Source organism: Sinocyclocheilus anshuiensis, unplaced genomic scaffold (assembly GCF_001515605.1).
Source record: "Sinocyclocheilus anshuiensis isolate Anshui unplaced genomic scaffold, SAMN03320099.WGS_v1.1 scaffold478, whole genome shotgun sequence".
NCBI lineage: Eukaryota > Metazoa > Chordata > Actinopteri > Cypriniformes > Cyprinidae > Sinocyclocheilus > Sinocyclocheilus anshuiensis.
The window spans coordinates 266466-281860 of NW_015542376.1; the positions used below are offsets into that span (position 1 = coordinate 266466).

The 15395-nt window shown below is 36.8% G+C and overlaps 1 protein-coding gene across 1 annotated transcript in view; it reads left to right on the top strand.

Moving 5' to 3' along the window:
* LOC107692307 (syntaxin-binding protein 1-like) overlaps nt 1–11258 on the top strand; it is a 36656-nt gene extending 25398 nt beyond the window's left edge. The window contains exons 8-18 of the mRNA XM_016491291.1: nt 98–139; nt 284–388; nt 503–563; nt 968–1033; nt 1141–1221; nt 2597–2735; nt 2839–2948; nt 3049–3150; nt 3232–3317; nt 5646–5800; nt 10548–11258. Of these exons, the coding sequence (XP_016346777.1) occupies nt 98–139; nt 284–388; nt 503–563; nt 968–1033; nt 1141–1221; nt 2597–2735; nt 2839–2948; nt 3049–3150; nt 3232–3317; nt 5646–5800; nt 10548–10630 (1030 nt within the window). The 3' untranslated portion in view covers nt 10631–11258. The remainder of the gene's footprint in view (nt 1–97; nt 140–283; nt 389–502; nt 564–967; nt 1034–1140; nt 1222–2596; nt 2736–2838; nt 2949–3048; nt 3151–3231; nt 3318–5645; nt 5801–10547) is intronic.
* Nucleotides 11259–15395: the final 4137 nt, after the last annotated feature.

Genomic DNA, 15395 nt, shown 5'->3' on the forward strand with positions numbered 1-15395 from the left:
AATATTTGATAGAAAATTATGCATGTGCATTATTACAAAGGGATCATTATTAGCAAATACTTTCATTATAATGAATCGGCCAAGGATGGTTATATAGAGTATATCATATACAAATATTTGTTTGTTTTGTATCTGGTAGGTATGACACCAGTGGGATGGGAGACTGCGTGAAGGAAGTGCTACTGCATGAAGACGACGACCTCTGGGTGGCGCTACGGCACAAACATATTGTTGAGGTCTCTCAGTGAGTAAAACCGTACATTTTTGGCCTTGTATCTGGTAGGTATGACACCAGTGGGATGGGAGACTGCGAGAAGGAAGTGCTACTGCATGAAGACGACGACCTCTGGGTGGCGCTACGGCACAAACATATTGCTGAGGTCTCTCAGTGAGTAAAACCGTACATTTTTGGCCTTAAGCTCTGGTTTTCCTGTAATATTCTCTGTCTGTTAATGGTGACATCCCTGTTCTCTCCCTCCTTTCTCATTTCCCTCACTGGCAGGGAGGTGACGCGCTCCCTGAAGGAATTTTCTGCCAGTAAACGGATGAACACTGGAGAGAAGGTACGCTGGAGTCCGGCTGAGGGGGGAGGGGCCTGGAGCAGAGAATAAATGAGTAGAACAGAGAGAATAGTGTAGCGTAGGCGAAGGAGGATAGCCTGGCAGATGAAATTACGTTGCCAGCCAAATCCAAACCGTGACGGCTGACTCATGTGAAAGCACTCTGAGGTTACAGCAGGATTAGTATTGATTGACTTACTGACACAGCACAAGCAAACACACATAAACACACACATTTCTGCTGTGACGTACTATTTGCAATAGTGTATGGTCTGATAAATCATAAGAGATTTTATATTGCACCGTATCTGTGTACCTACTTTGGCCTACTGGATCTGAGACATGTCTTGAGGCAGTATCTGAACTTTTTTGTTTTCCTTTCTGAGAAAGTCCTGTGTTTTTTCCAGACCACCATGAGGGACCTGTCTCAAATGCTGAAGAAGATGCCACAGTACCAGAAAGAGCTCAGCAAGGTGAGAGAGGTCAAAACGCATGTGCAGTCAGCCAAACAAGAGACTCCTCATGGGAAATGCAGATCTGATATTTACCTCATTGACCCTTAAAATCTCTGCCCCTTTAGTACTCGACCCATCTGCAGTTGGCCGAGGATTGCATGAAGCACTACCAGGGAACCGTGGACAAGCTGTGCCGTGTAGAGCAGGTACAATTTCACCACAGACATAGACATAGGATAGGATAGGAGTTTTGTGACAAAAAGAAAAAAACAGTAGCATATGCACCTAAGTTTCATTAATTAATTAAATGTTTCACACAATGATTTTAACACTCACAAAATGTGATATTATTATTATATTATTTATAATATGAGGTTGATAAAATTTTGTAAAAATTATTCATTCAATTTTTTTAAACTATTTATTCCATTAAAAACTAATGCTAAAATATTTTAAATATTAAATTAAAAAAATATTTGCCTTAAAATCTGATATATGTATATTATATACAGTATATATATATATATATATATATAATTCATATAAAAGCCAATTATTGGAAACAATTTAATTGTTTTAATTGTTTTATTGTCTTAATAAAAAAATCAGGATTTCAAATGTACTTTGTTCCTAATAAACCAATCAAAAAGATTTAATAATTGCAAATGATTTGTAAATAATATTTAATAAAACTTACATATACATACAAATATGAAAACAGAAAATGTACATTATCCACATGCATTATTACAAAAACAGGAGCTTTTGTTAATCAGCCAAACATAGTTATATAAAGTAAAAAATGGCAAAACTTAAGCTGATTAATCACTCTTTCAAACATAATGGTCTAACTAGTTAGTTGGTTCGTCTATTTGCTGGAAAGTCCGGTATGCGAAATAATATATATATTATATATAAACCTACTAAACTTGCAAATGTATATCCTTGGGTATATTTTACGAGCCAGGTCACATTTTATTTTGTGATTTGATTAATTAATTTGACTGTAATACTACTAAACAGTGCTATAATCATCCATACCTCCTCCATTTTTGGCTTCTAGTAGATAAAAAAAAAGACATTTCTCATGAGCCGTTCATTCTATTTCTATGGCGGTGGGGGGACATAACACAGGAGCTGCTCGGAAAAGTTACCCACTAGGTCACGATTCATTTTCAATGAGGGGGTGAACAGAGCGGAGAGCAGGTGCAATGAAACTGCCACAATTAGCGATAGAGTATGGAGTGCGTGTCTAAAAGCTGTCTGCAAAGAATGCTACCACCTCGTCTATATTACCAGGATGCGTCACTGGTTAAATTGATCTAACTATGATAATGAAGGGCAAACCATGGTTTTACCAGTAGCTAAACTATGGTGACTAAAACTGACTATTCATAAACTATGGTAAATTCATGCAAGTGAAAGAACAAGTATCTGTTATTTAGTATTTTAGTATTTACTAACCAGTAAGAAATTTATTAGTATTGATTCTAAAATGATCTGAAAGCATCACATCATTTAGTTTTTATTGCTTCCAGTGTGCTAAGCATAATTTATGAACTGTGCTCTGTCACCCGGCAGGATCTGGCTATGGGAACAGACGCAGAGGGCGAAAAGATTAAAGACCCCATGAGAGCCATCGTGCCGATCTTGCTGGACGCCAACGTCAGCACCTACGACAAGATCCGTATCATCCTGCTCTATATTTTCCTGAAGAACGGTTAGAGAGTCTTTAGCAGCCATTTTATACCTCAGTTTGGGTTTCATTGCCCTGATCAGCCATTTTGTAACGTGGCTTTGCGTGTGCATGTGTTACAAAACAGGGATCACGGAGGAGAACCTTAACAAGCTGATTCAACATGCCCAGATCCCTCCTGAGGACAGTGAGATCATCACCAATATGGCTCATCTGGGTGTCCCAATCATCACAGATGTACGCAATCTGATTCTTGTCCTAAGCAACGGTTAAGTCTGCTTGGCTGTTGAAGCAGTTTCTCTGACCTGCCATTGACGTTTCTGCTTTGTTTCTGCAGTCTACTCTCCGCAGAGGCAAGAAGCTCGATCGTAAGGAGCGTGTGAGCGAGCAGACCTACCAGCTTTCTCGCTGGACCCCACTCATCAAGGATATCATAGAGGTCAGTCCTGAGCTATAGAATTTGACAGAGAAACTGTGTGCAGACTGTGTGGACTTACCTTGTTTGTGAATGTGGTTGCAGGATGCTATCGACGAAAAGCTGGACACCAAACATTATCCGTACATCTCGACACGCTCGTCTTCTTCCTTCAGCACTTCTGCAGTCAGGTACGCACACTCACCAACTCTGATTTTCAGGCTCCCTTTCAAATAATGAGGAATTCGAATTGGCCACACTTACAGGAAGGGGACTTCACCAAACTGCAAAAAAATTAAACAAATTATGTTGACTGAACAAAAAAAGATGATTTTGCAGGTGTTTTGTCTTGTAAACCTGCTTTATGTTATTTGGGTCTGATTTGAAGACTTAAAGGGTTAGTTCACCCAAAAATTCTGTCATTAATTACTCACCCTCATGTCGTTTCAAACCCGTAAGACCTTCGTTCATCTTTGGAACACAATTTAAGATATTTTTGATGGAATCTGAGAGCTGTCTGACCCTGCATAGACAGCAACACAACTGAAATGTTCCCAAGTCCAGAAACGTAGCAAGGAGATCTGTAAAATAATCCATGTGACATCAGTGGTTCATCCGCAATTATACGAAGCTACGAGAATACTTTTTGTGCGCAAAGGAAAAAAAAAAAAAAAGACTTTATTCAACAATTCGTCTCCTCCGCATCACCCTGGCGCCATTTTGGAAAATATCCGCTGGATGTAAACAGCGTATGCTATTCTGTGTCAGCTGCGTCACGCTGAAAATTTTTAGATTTTTATTTAATTAACAGTTGTATTTTTATTAATGAACATTAACAAGGATGAATAAATAATGTAACAAAGATATTGCTCATTGTTAGTTAATGTTAGTTAATGCATTAACTAAATTTAACTAATGGGACCCTATTGTAAAGTGTTATCTTTTTTATTATTTCATCATAATCTCAATTGTAAAACCCAAGAAAATTAAATTAATTTTAAATGAATGAAAACTATACTATACTAAACTCCTTTAAATATCCAACCGTTTCAATTACACTTCTTTACATTCAAATTTATTAGAATTTGAATTTCAAAGGCAACTCTAACACACACACACAAAATCCCAATACACAGGTGTATTCATGCATTTTTGTATTGCACAAGTCAAAAGATAGAAGTATCTTGGATCGATAATCATTTGTGTACCAAGGGGTGGGGAGAACATTAAGATCAATACCGTGATTGGTGGGTGGTGCGACGTGAGGTGGGGGTGAACACCACGTTTTTCAGAAGCAGTGGAAACTGGTATATTTCCTCAGGGTCAGCAGTAATGATCCCTCCGCACTGTTCTGCTTTCAGGACAAACAAGCTAGCACAGCTCCTGTAAACAGTAGCAGAGGCAAAGCAGGACGTCCCTGACTCCCACAGAAGGACAGCTGGGAGCTGATGGGTCCCATCGTGTAGCTATTGATTAGACTCGAGATCACCAGTGTTCACGCTGATTTCCCCTCTCATTATGCTTGCAAATAACTCTGCCGTTCCTTAAAGTTATGATTCAGCCAAAAATGAAAATTCTGTCATCATTTACTCACCCTCAAGTTGTTCCAAACCTGTAAGAATTTCTTTCTTCTGTTCAACACAAAAGAAGACATTTTGAAGAATGTTGGTAGCTAAAGCAGATGCTGGTAGCCATTGACTTCCATAGTATTTTTTTTCATACTATGGAAGTCAATGGCTACCAGCAACTGTGTAAATTATGATAACATTTTCATTTTTGGGTGAAATATCCCTTAAAGGGAATGCTCCGTTTCATTGTTTTTATCATATGCAAATAACATGGTACTTTGATATATGCCATAATTTAGGCCTTTTTTGTATTGCAAGTTTTCTAAACAGTTGTTTAAATATGCAAATGAAGCATTAAATAATTAAATATATGAACTAAACCAGGTTGTTGATATATCAAAGTCAAATGTTTTTAAAGAGGGGATTTTGGATATCTCTTTTTAACACACAAATAAATAAAAAAATACTGTCAAGAGCCAGAAGAAAAAATAGAAGAAAAAAAAAAGAATAGAAAAAAACAAAAACGTGTAGGTTTTTAATAATAAAATGTATAAAATCAGGCAAATGATTTATGAACAAACCAATTTGTAAAAACCTTCAGAATATAGATAGGAATAAAACTGTAACATTTGGTGTATGTAAGTGCTGCTGAAGTGGAGACTGTGGCTCCTAAATCTAAATCTGAGAAAAATGGCCTTTAAAGATATGTATTGTAACTGAAATTTACAGACGCAAACAGATAAACACTTAAAAGTGTATTTTGGATGTTTTCTTTCCACTAGTCTGAAACACCAAAAAAACAGTGTAGTCTCTAACTGTTGCCACTAGAAGGCCATAAATGGTACTGCAACAACAAATACCTTCAAATGACCCTGCAAAACATCAATTATACTTCAGTCTTTTGGTTTGAAAAAGAAGTTGACATACATTCATGTGTTCTTTTCATGGCAGTGCCCGATATGGCCACTGGCACAAGAATAAAACCCCTGGAGAGTACCGTACAGGCCCGCGCATCATGGTCTTCGTCATTGGGGGCGTGTCCTTTAGCGAGATGCGCTGTGCCTATGAGGTCACACAGGCCAATGGCAAATGGGAGGCCATCATTGGTGAGTCTGCAGAGGATACTGCTAAAAGTCACTGTAAATTCAAGAGTTATTAAGCAACCACCCTTTAAAGCCTTAGATTGATATCTTTAGCTTTAACTATACATGTGTTTTTGTTGTATGATATGTTTAATCAGACTGGCAAATCTGTCTTGTATATTTTTCCTGTGCTCTTGTCTTGTACGGTATTTTGTGCCTGTCATGTTTTAACTGCTTTTAAATTGCAGTCGTGAGCCTCTGCTGTTCATAAGTCTATGTTCGTAAGTTCTTCTTTGTGTGTGTCTTGTGTGCGTGTGATAGGGTTTATGTTTAAGATGTGCACTTGTGTTTAGAATTGTCTTTTAAACTTACCCTTAAGGCCTATGGCAGCCAAAACAAGTGGGTGTTCACATTGCTCTTAAAGGAATAGTTCACCTAAAAATTAAAATTTGCTTAAAATGCACTTATCCTCAGGCCATCCAAGATGTAGATGAGTTTGTTTCTTCATCATAACAGATTTGGAGAAATTTGGCATTAAATCACTCGCTCACCTATGGATCCTCTACAGTGAATGGGTGCCGTCAGAATGAGAGTCCAAACAGCTAATAAAAACATCACAATAAGCCACAAGTAACACACAATTGATGGACTGGAGTTGTGTGGATTTCTTGTGGATTATTGTGATGTTTTTATCAGCTGTTTGGACTCTCATTCTGACGGCACCCATTCACTGTAGAGGATCCATTGGTGAGCAAGTGATGTAATACTAAATTTCACAAACTTATTTACATCTTAGATGGCCTGAAGGTGAGCAAATTTTCATTTTTTTGTGAACTATTCCTTTAAAGGAATTACGAGTTCTGATTAAGATTATGGACGCTCTGCTGCTGCAAATTACTGTCAGTGTGAACGCCCCTTTAGAAGTGAATTTTAAAGTATGTAGTAAAGCAAAGTATCAGTCTGTTGTTTTCCAGAAGCAATTTGAGCACTGACGATTTTACATTAACACTGAATTTCTAATTGGTGGATTTGGGTGACTTACACAATTTTGTCCAAGCATGAGGTCTATTAGAGATGAACAATGCATCTGAAGGACCTCAATGGGACAATTGGCTGTACTTCTAATTTAGTTCATTTAGTTGATTGAAGGAGGCCCAACAGTTATTGAGTTTTCCATCACCGATACATCCACCAAGAGCTTCCAAAAATAATTTTTTGTCGGGGTTCTAGGATATTTCTAAAAAACATCACGATCTACAGATGATGGAAATGGTATTTAACCCTCTTTTGTCCCCATAAAGATTAATGGTGGTGAAAGAACGTGAGGTGCGGTGTGAGATTCATTCTGAGCGTGAAGCCACCTTTGTTCCTCCGCAGGTTCTACTCACACGCTCACCCCAACCAAATTTCTAATGGACCTGCGGCACCCCGACTTCCGAGAATCCACTAGGGTGTCCTTTGAGGACCCTGACCCCTCAGACGAGTGAGAGAGAGAGAGAAAGAGGGAAGGGTGGGAGAGAAAAATCACACTCTGACAAAGTAAAGGCAGCCGAACAAAGAAACCCTTTCTGAACCCCCACAGCACAAGGGCTTTCTTTTCTTGCTCCTGTTACCACACTTTACTGTTTTACTACGCCACCACGCCTCAAGGATGGGTGTCCGGCTCCTGCCTCCAATCTGCAAGTCTCACTCAGGCTCCGCCTTCTACTGGGACCTGCCAATATTGATATGCCTCCACTTATGAGAAACAATTGGCCGGCTGAACGCTTCATTCAGAACTGCAGTGGGCGGAGCCTTTTTTGAATGACAGATGCAGTAGGAGTCCTGACCCCATCCCTGTTGACCGCATCCTCTCAGTTGGGTGGATTAAACTGCATTCTCCTCACTATGCACCTTTTAATTAAATGGAGTCTCCTTTTCTGACGAGGAAAGGCTTCCTCCATTTGCCCTTCTAAATATCATTATTTTTAAAGCTTCATTTTCCCGCAGATTTAATCTACCCTTAAGACTCACCATATTGCGATTATTTCTGAATAACAATCTAAGACAGTCACTCATATTAACTTTGTTTTTCCCCCTCTGGAGAGGTAATTGATGCCAATTGCAGGATAATTTGATTTTGTTTTTAATCTAGTTCCTCAAACTACCTCACATCACGTCTACATGACCAAGTGGCCGTCTGCAAAGAATATATGTTAAAATTACTTCCGCCAGACAGTGACTGGCTCGTTTCCTTCTTTATAATTATTCTGCAGATGCCAAAGCTTGAAATGTAGCTGTGTTCTTCAGATATGCTTTAGCACTAACGCTTCTCCCAAACACTAACATTTTGAAACTAACTTGTTTGGGCCCTTTACATCATGCTATACCCCAGGTCCTGTTTTTTTTTGTTTTGCATTAAAAATAACTTACTAGACTATTAAATAGTTGATTATAAAGCTGACCACAACAGCCTCATGCTAATAAATCAATGCAATTTGTGGTTCATGACTGGTACTTAAAAATAGAGGATGTTTTGAACAAGCTTAGCAACACTTTATATTACAAGACTGTAATTCCTGTGTGTGCAGGCCTGTGGTTACATTAAATGTTATGAATTTCTCATTGTAATTTGTTTAAAACCTACCATTAGCTCTTACAGGAATGTTCTGGGTTAATGTTCTGAGTTTATGACATACTCTCAATTACCACAGGGAATGATTTTAAACTCTTTTGGAAGAACTTTCTAAACTCATGTTTACAGTAATGCTCTTATAATGGAAGTCTATGGGGTATTGCATTGTAATAATATTCAGATACTGTACACACAGTTCTGAAAGTACAGCCATAAGACATGAACATTTTATGTATACCTTGTCTGTATATTAGGGCTGCACGATAAATCGCATGCGATATTTAACTCGCATCTTATCAGTGAAGCCGGTTCTGTAATCAGCGGTAAATCTCCATCACCTGCGGGCTTTCACATGGAGCAATATCGCATGCGATTTATCGTGCAGCCCTACTGTATATGTTTATATACACTATTTTAGTCTTTTAAACCCTTTGGAATACCTTGCCCCATAGACTTTCATTGTAAGAGCGTTACAGCACAGAAATGGATGAGCCAGGTTGTTTTCTGTGGTAATCAAAGATGCTGTTGATAGAGATTAACATGTTTTGATCATGGAATATTCATTTAACCCATCTATGATCTTCTCTGAAGCATTAAGAGTAACTATAACATTTATAAGCCAACAAATGCACACAAAGGAGGTCCTGTAATACAAAGTGTCCTTCCAAATACCTTTACTGATTAAACCATTGTACAAGAATGATCATTGCTTAGCCCTATCAAGTATCCATCTCTCAAGTGTCAGGCTGCTAAAGCTATATCCCTTTTGATTTCCCCTTTTTCTGTTGGTTTTTCATGTTCGTAAATGATCACACCATAAGCAGTATGCCAGTCCTAACCCATACTGCAACATGAAACATTTCTTGACTGTTCCAGCCATTATTGAACAATAATATGCTTTGTTTTCATGGATCTTTAGTTTAGACCCGTTCATCTAGTTGAAGAGCTACAAATCACATTGTGAATCTGATTAGCAAAACTGCGTGTTTGCATTTAGTTGGCCCAGTAGATTATATCAGCTGCGTTCAGAACCAGACAACTGAGTTGCCTGTTCAAAGCCAGGCATGCAACTACACATTCAGTTCTACTTGCATAGCAATGTAAGATTCATTTGCCTCTTTCTGTAGGCAACCCTCACTGGTTGTTAAGTAAATTTTTAATCACTTGATCTTTTTATTGCAAAAGACTACTTGTAGTAGTGTGAACATTCAGCTTTGCTAAAAATATTGTTGTTTAACTGGGAGTAGAATAAACATTTGTTCCACAGGGCACCAAAAATCAAAAATTATTTAAGTGTGTACCCATGTTTTTTTTTTTGGAGGTGACCCTGTGGCACAAATGTTTTTGGATAGTTTGAATGTACAGTATTTGTGATGTGTTAGAAATGTGTCTTCAGCTAAATATCTAATCAAATTTAAATATTTGCTTATTTTGACATTTTTTATTTTTAGATTCAAAGCAAAATCTTAATAATTAAATATACGTGCATAAAGTACCATTAAAATGGGTTGGCCAGTTTTTTTTTTGTATGTTTTTGAAATTCTCTTATGCTCACCAGGGCTGCATTTATTTGATTAAAACTACAGTAAAAACAGTAATATTGTGAAATATTACTATTTGAAATAATGGTTTTCTATTTTAATATATAAAATGTAATTTATTCCTGTGATGGCAAAGCTGAATTTATTACTCCAATCTTGTCACATGATCCTTCAGAAATCATTCTGATATGTTAATTTGCATTTGCAAGAAACATTTCTTATTATTATCACAGCTGGAAACGGTTGTGCTGTTTAATATTTTTGTGGAAACCATGATATATTTTTTCAGTATTCTTAGATAAATAGAACATTTAAAAGAAAAACACAATTTTGATCAATTTAAAGTGTCCTTGCTCAATAAAATTCATTTCTTTAAAAAAAAAATCTTTCTGACCCTTTTGACTTTTGAACAGCAGTATATATGATGTCTATGTATATATATATATATTCATTACTATTATTAATATATATTTTCTACAATATTATAGATATGATATAGATATAGATAGATAGATAGATACACAGCTGAAAACACATTTAAACATGTTTACAGTTAAATGTACAAATTTAATGAGTTTTCCCTCTTTGTTTCTCTCCTCGGTGCTCATTTATGCAGGTTCGACCCATATCGTCGCCCCCACCCAGCTTCTGGATGCTCTCAAGGCCATGAACAAACCCGACGAGGAGCAGACAAGCTAAAATCACAATTTCCTTCCCCCCAACCCCATCGCCCAGTTACCCTCTCCCTCCCTTCATCTGTCATCCTGTAAATCGCACCCGCTCCTATATAAATTGTGTATGCATCTTGCTTGAGAGAAAAAAAAAAACACATAGATGATTGGTGACAAGTTAAAAAGAATATTCTATAAATTTATATATATACATATATATAATGTTGAAATAGAAGAATCATTACAAGTGTTCTTCTGTTTTACAATGGATGCAAATGATTACTGTCAAACTGAGTTTTCATTATTAATTGCCATTTAAAAACCTTAAAGCACCAAATGTAATATTGTATGTTATGGAACCTGCTAGAATGCGTAAATGGTAGATCACTTTTTGCATTCGCTCCTTATTTAACTTGGTGTGTTTTTTTCCTTGTTTTTTATGGTTTAAAAGTGGTTGGGGGAGGGACTGGTTTATATGCAAATAGACCTGTGAGGCAAAATAATGCATATCACTTCCTACTCTGAAGGCTAAACTGCCGCCCCGTGTTTAGATGCTTGGGTTTTATTGTTGTCTCATTTTAGATGTGCATGCCATGGACGCTACTATGTGGCCCTTTTGACATGTTTTAAAACATTGGGGGGAAAAAATAAATAAACATGTTAAGATGTAAAAATGAAACTGAGCATCTTCTGGGACTCCAGTGATGAAGAGGAAGGAGGCCGCTCCTTATTTAACTTGGTGTTTTTTCCTTGTTTTTTTATGGTTTAAAAGTGGTTGGGGGAGGGACTGGTTTGTATGCAAATAGACCTGTGAGGCAAAATAATGCATATCACTTCCTACTCTGAAGGCTAAACTGCCGCCCCGTGTTTAGATGCTTGGGTTTTATTGTTGTCTCATTTTAGATGTGCATGCCATGGACGCTACTATGTGGCCCTTTTGACATGTTTTAAAACATTGGGGGGAAAAAATAAATAAACATGTTAAGATGTAAAAATGAAACTGAGCATCTTCTGGGACTCCAGTGATGAAGAGGAAGGAGGCCAAAGGAGTAACAGATCAAAGCCTCAAGCTGTAAAAGTGAAAGAGACACTGTACATAGATAGCGGACATCACCCCTTCGTCAGGAGCATTTACTCTTCATATACTTTTCTTTTCATGTCTTCTTCTACAGAGACCTCATGATTTAGTGTGAAGAAGGCCGTTGCTTGCAGATGTTTAAGGAATTCAAAAAAAGGGCCAGTTGTATTTCAGTATTGTATCTCGTCCGATTAAGTCTTATCATTGGTTAGTAAACAATGTTTAACTGGGACATGCACTGAGTAGCGTGTTGTTGTATGCCATATGTTACTGTTTTTTCGTCTCACTGTTGACTGGTGAAAATTTCTGACTGTGAAGTAGTAAAACCTTCTTTGCCAATATGAAGCCACTGTGTTTGTGATGTATTAGCTGTAGCTGTAGTGATAAACTGGGAAAAAAATAGGTAATATCTATCTTTCATTTGTCCGTCTGATAGTTTCTTTCTGGTGCACTGTTATATCTTCCACTGGTGAATGGCTTTGCAGTGAAACGCAACCCCCTTCTTTAATGTTTTGGTTTCAGTTTCCTCTTTAATCTGTTCTGGCAGAAAGGTTGTATATTGCACTACGCGTTTCCTGTGATGCAAACGCTTCTATGGCTCTCTCTCTTCTTTTAAATTATTACCTTATTTTGGGTTTGCTGTTGTATATCTGTGTCGACTGGATTGATTTCTATTCAATTTATTTTTCAGAGAATATCAATAAATAAGAACGTAGTCCGTCCTAAACCTGTCGATCTTACTGGGATTCTATGTTTGCGAGTGTTGAAGCACAAACTAAAGTATACTTCATGTGTACCGATGTACTAAGGCTGTCTAATAAATTGGCTTACATTACAAATATGCAATCAGTACATTTTTGCGACATGCTCTGTACAAGATTTCTCCACCTCTACACTGCAATAGTCTCCAAAATCTCAGATTGATCTTTTTTGTTATATGAACATTGATTTATACGGAAATGTATGATATATAAAGGGGTTCCAAAACACTTTGAACACTGAATTGATCAGTTTTTCATTATTATGCAGACTGTACTCAAAAAAATAATAATTGTATTTTATAATACATATTTATTCATTCCAGGTCTGGAAATGGCTACCTGCTATTTCAAGCTATTCCATGATTAGCGTGGGAGCCCTGTTATATCAAACAAAATGTTGATGTGGACTGTTTGACTGGCCACCAACCTTGATCACTGGTCTCTGAATACATGATAGACTAGCTGGCTCTCAACACAGATCTGCAGCTACAGGAAGGTCAAGAGAAGGTCCAGTCCTTTATCTTGAGCAAAATAAATCTTGGTGAAATGGCTGTAAGGAAAAACAGCAACATGACACACCATGCCAAATATGATAGAAACATTTATAGTGGTAAATATAGTATAAAAGTACAGCTCTATAAATACAAACCACATGACAGAAACATAAAAAAACATTATTAGACATTAAATTTGACTGGGAGATGCCCAAAATAATTAGTTTGTTTAAATTTACAAAGCATTACTAAAATGACATTTACCTCAGAAAGCTATATATATATATATATATTGTAACAATATTGCATAATCTGTAAAAACGTATGCTAATAACTATCCCATTATTGTTTCCACAAAGTGAAATGCACGCTGGTCTTTTCACACTGACCTCAATGCTGCTACAAACTCTTGTGGGACTCGTTGGACTGTATACACACCACTCAATCAAACTGCTTTTTCTGACTATGGGGTAGAAAACTGTCACACAGGCATTTACATTAAAAAGGTTATGCAGTTTGGAAATTCTAGGTAAACAAATACAACACAAAAGTATGGTAATATAAATAAAAACTCTATATTTATTTTCTCCATAAAAAAAAAAACAAAAAAAAAAACAAAAAACCTGTCACTGACGGATTTAAAAACCAAACAGGTCCACATTCACACTGTGAAAATACATATAAATCTGTTACATTATTTGCACTTTCCAGAAAAAAGGTCTACTACTGTGCACCTAAAATTATTTGGACATTTAAACCACACTTAAACATGCATCAGTGTCTTGGTATTATACAATAAAATACAAACTCACAGATGCCCTAGCATAGTAACCACCGGTGTATTTCATCACAACTATGAACATGTTCGGAAATCTCAAGTGTCCAAATATATCTTCATCTTCATTTTGAACAGCATATTTATTTATTTTTTATCTCATTTAAAACCTAAAAAAAAAAAACCTTCTACAATGTTTTGTACAAAAAAAGCAATATTGCTTACATTTTTTGCTTTCCAATGCAATGAGATGCATAAATCTTAAGTGTGGCCTAAGATTCCAAATATTTTTTGGGGTCACTGCATATACAAACCTGGAATGTTTAAGCTGCCATAATGCAGCTATTAATCTCTAAAAGTAGCTGTTCACCTAAAACATTTCACACTTTCCATCATTTCCCGCTGAAGTGTTACATGTCTTACATTATCAGTCACATCGCTATGAGAAAATGAGTTGTTTTTGTAAACTAATAATAATGAACAAATGTGACTTTCTTCACAGCTCAGCAGTAGAAAAGTATAATTCCTCATTTAAAGTGACTTTGGATAAAAGCATCTGCTAAAAGAACAAATGCAAACGCTGGTGTCAGTAGGTGCAGGATGTGGTGAGGAAGCTAGTGCTGTGTAGTCCTGAGGCCAGAGAGTGAGCCATGCGATGTGAGACCTCTCTCATGTTTCTAGCTGCCGCGATGGCGCGGGTCAAAGAGCTGTTTAGAGAGCACTGCTGATGGTCCAAAGAGAGAGAGCGTCTACGATGACCTCTGACCCCTGGCCTCTCATCTCTGACAGGACTGACTGAGATGTTAAAGGGTTGTGAGTAGGCCTGTGCCATCACAGGGCTGGAGAAGTAACTGCAAGAAAAGGACAGAATGATTAATCTGTTGTGGACAGTTACACCAGAGGAGTTAGTTGTATGTTACTTAAAACTAATTGTTAAAAAAAAGTGTATAAGAAATATATAATTATATAAATAATATTATATAATACTGCTCAAAATATCATGGGTAGTAAGATAAAAAAAAAAATAAAATAAAAATAAATTATACTTTTATTCAGCAAGTCAGTAAAGTGACAGTAAAAAAACAATTTTACAAAAGTTTTCCATTTCAAATAATGTTATTAAATTCAATAATAATAAACTATTAAATAAAAATGTTATTAAATAATAACAATAATAATATACAGTAGGGTTCAAATGTCTGACGACACTGAAGAAAATACTTACAGTGGGTACGGAAAGTATTCAGACCCCCTTAAATTTTTCACTCTTTGTTATATTGCAGCCATTTGCTAAAATCATTTAAGTTAATTTTTTTCCCTCATTAATGTACACACAGCACCCCATATTGACAGAAAAACACAGAATTGTTGACATTTTTGCAGATTTATTAAAAAAGAAAAACTGAAATATCACATGGTCCTAAGTATTCAGACCCTTTGCTGTGACACTCATATATTTAACTCAGGTGCTGTCCATTTCTTCTGATCATCCTTGAGATGGTTCTACACCTTCATTTGAGTCCAGCTGTGTTTGATTATACTGATTGGACTTGATTAGGAAAGCCACACACCTGTCTATATAAGACCTTACAGCTCACAGAGCAAATGAGAATCATGAGGTCAAAGAAACTGCTTGAAGAGCTCAGAGACAGAGCTGTGCCTTGCCACAATTCTGGCCAAGGTTA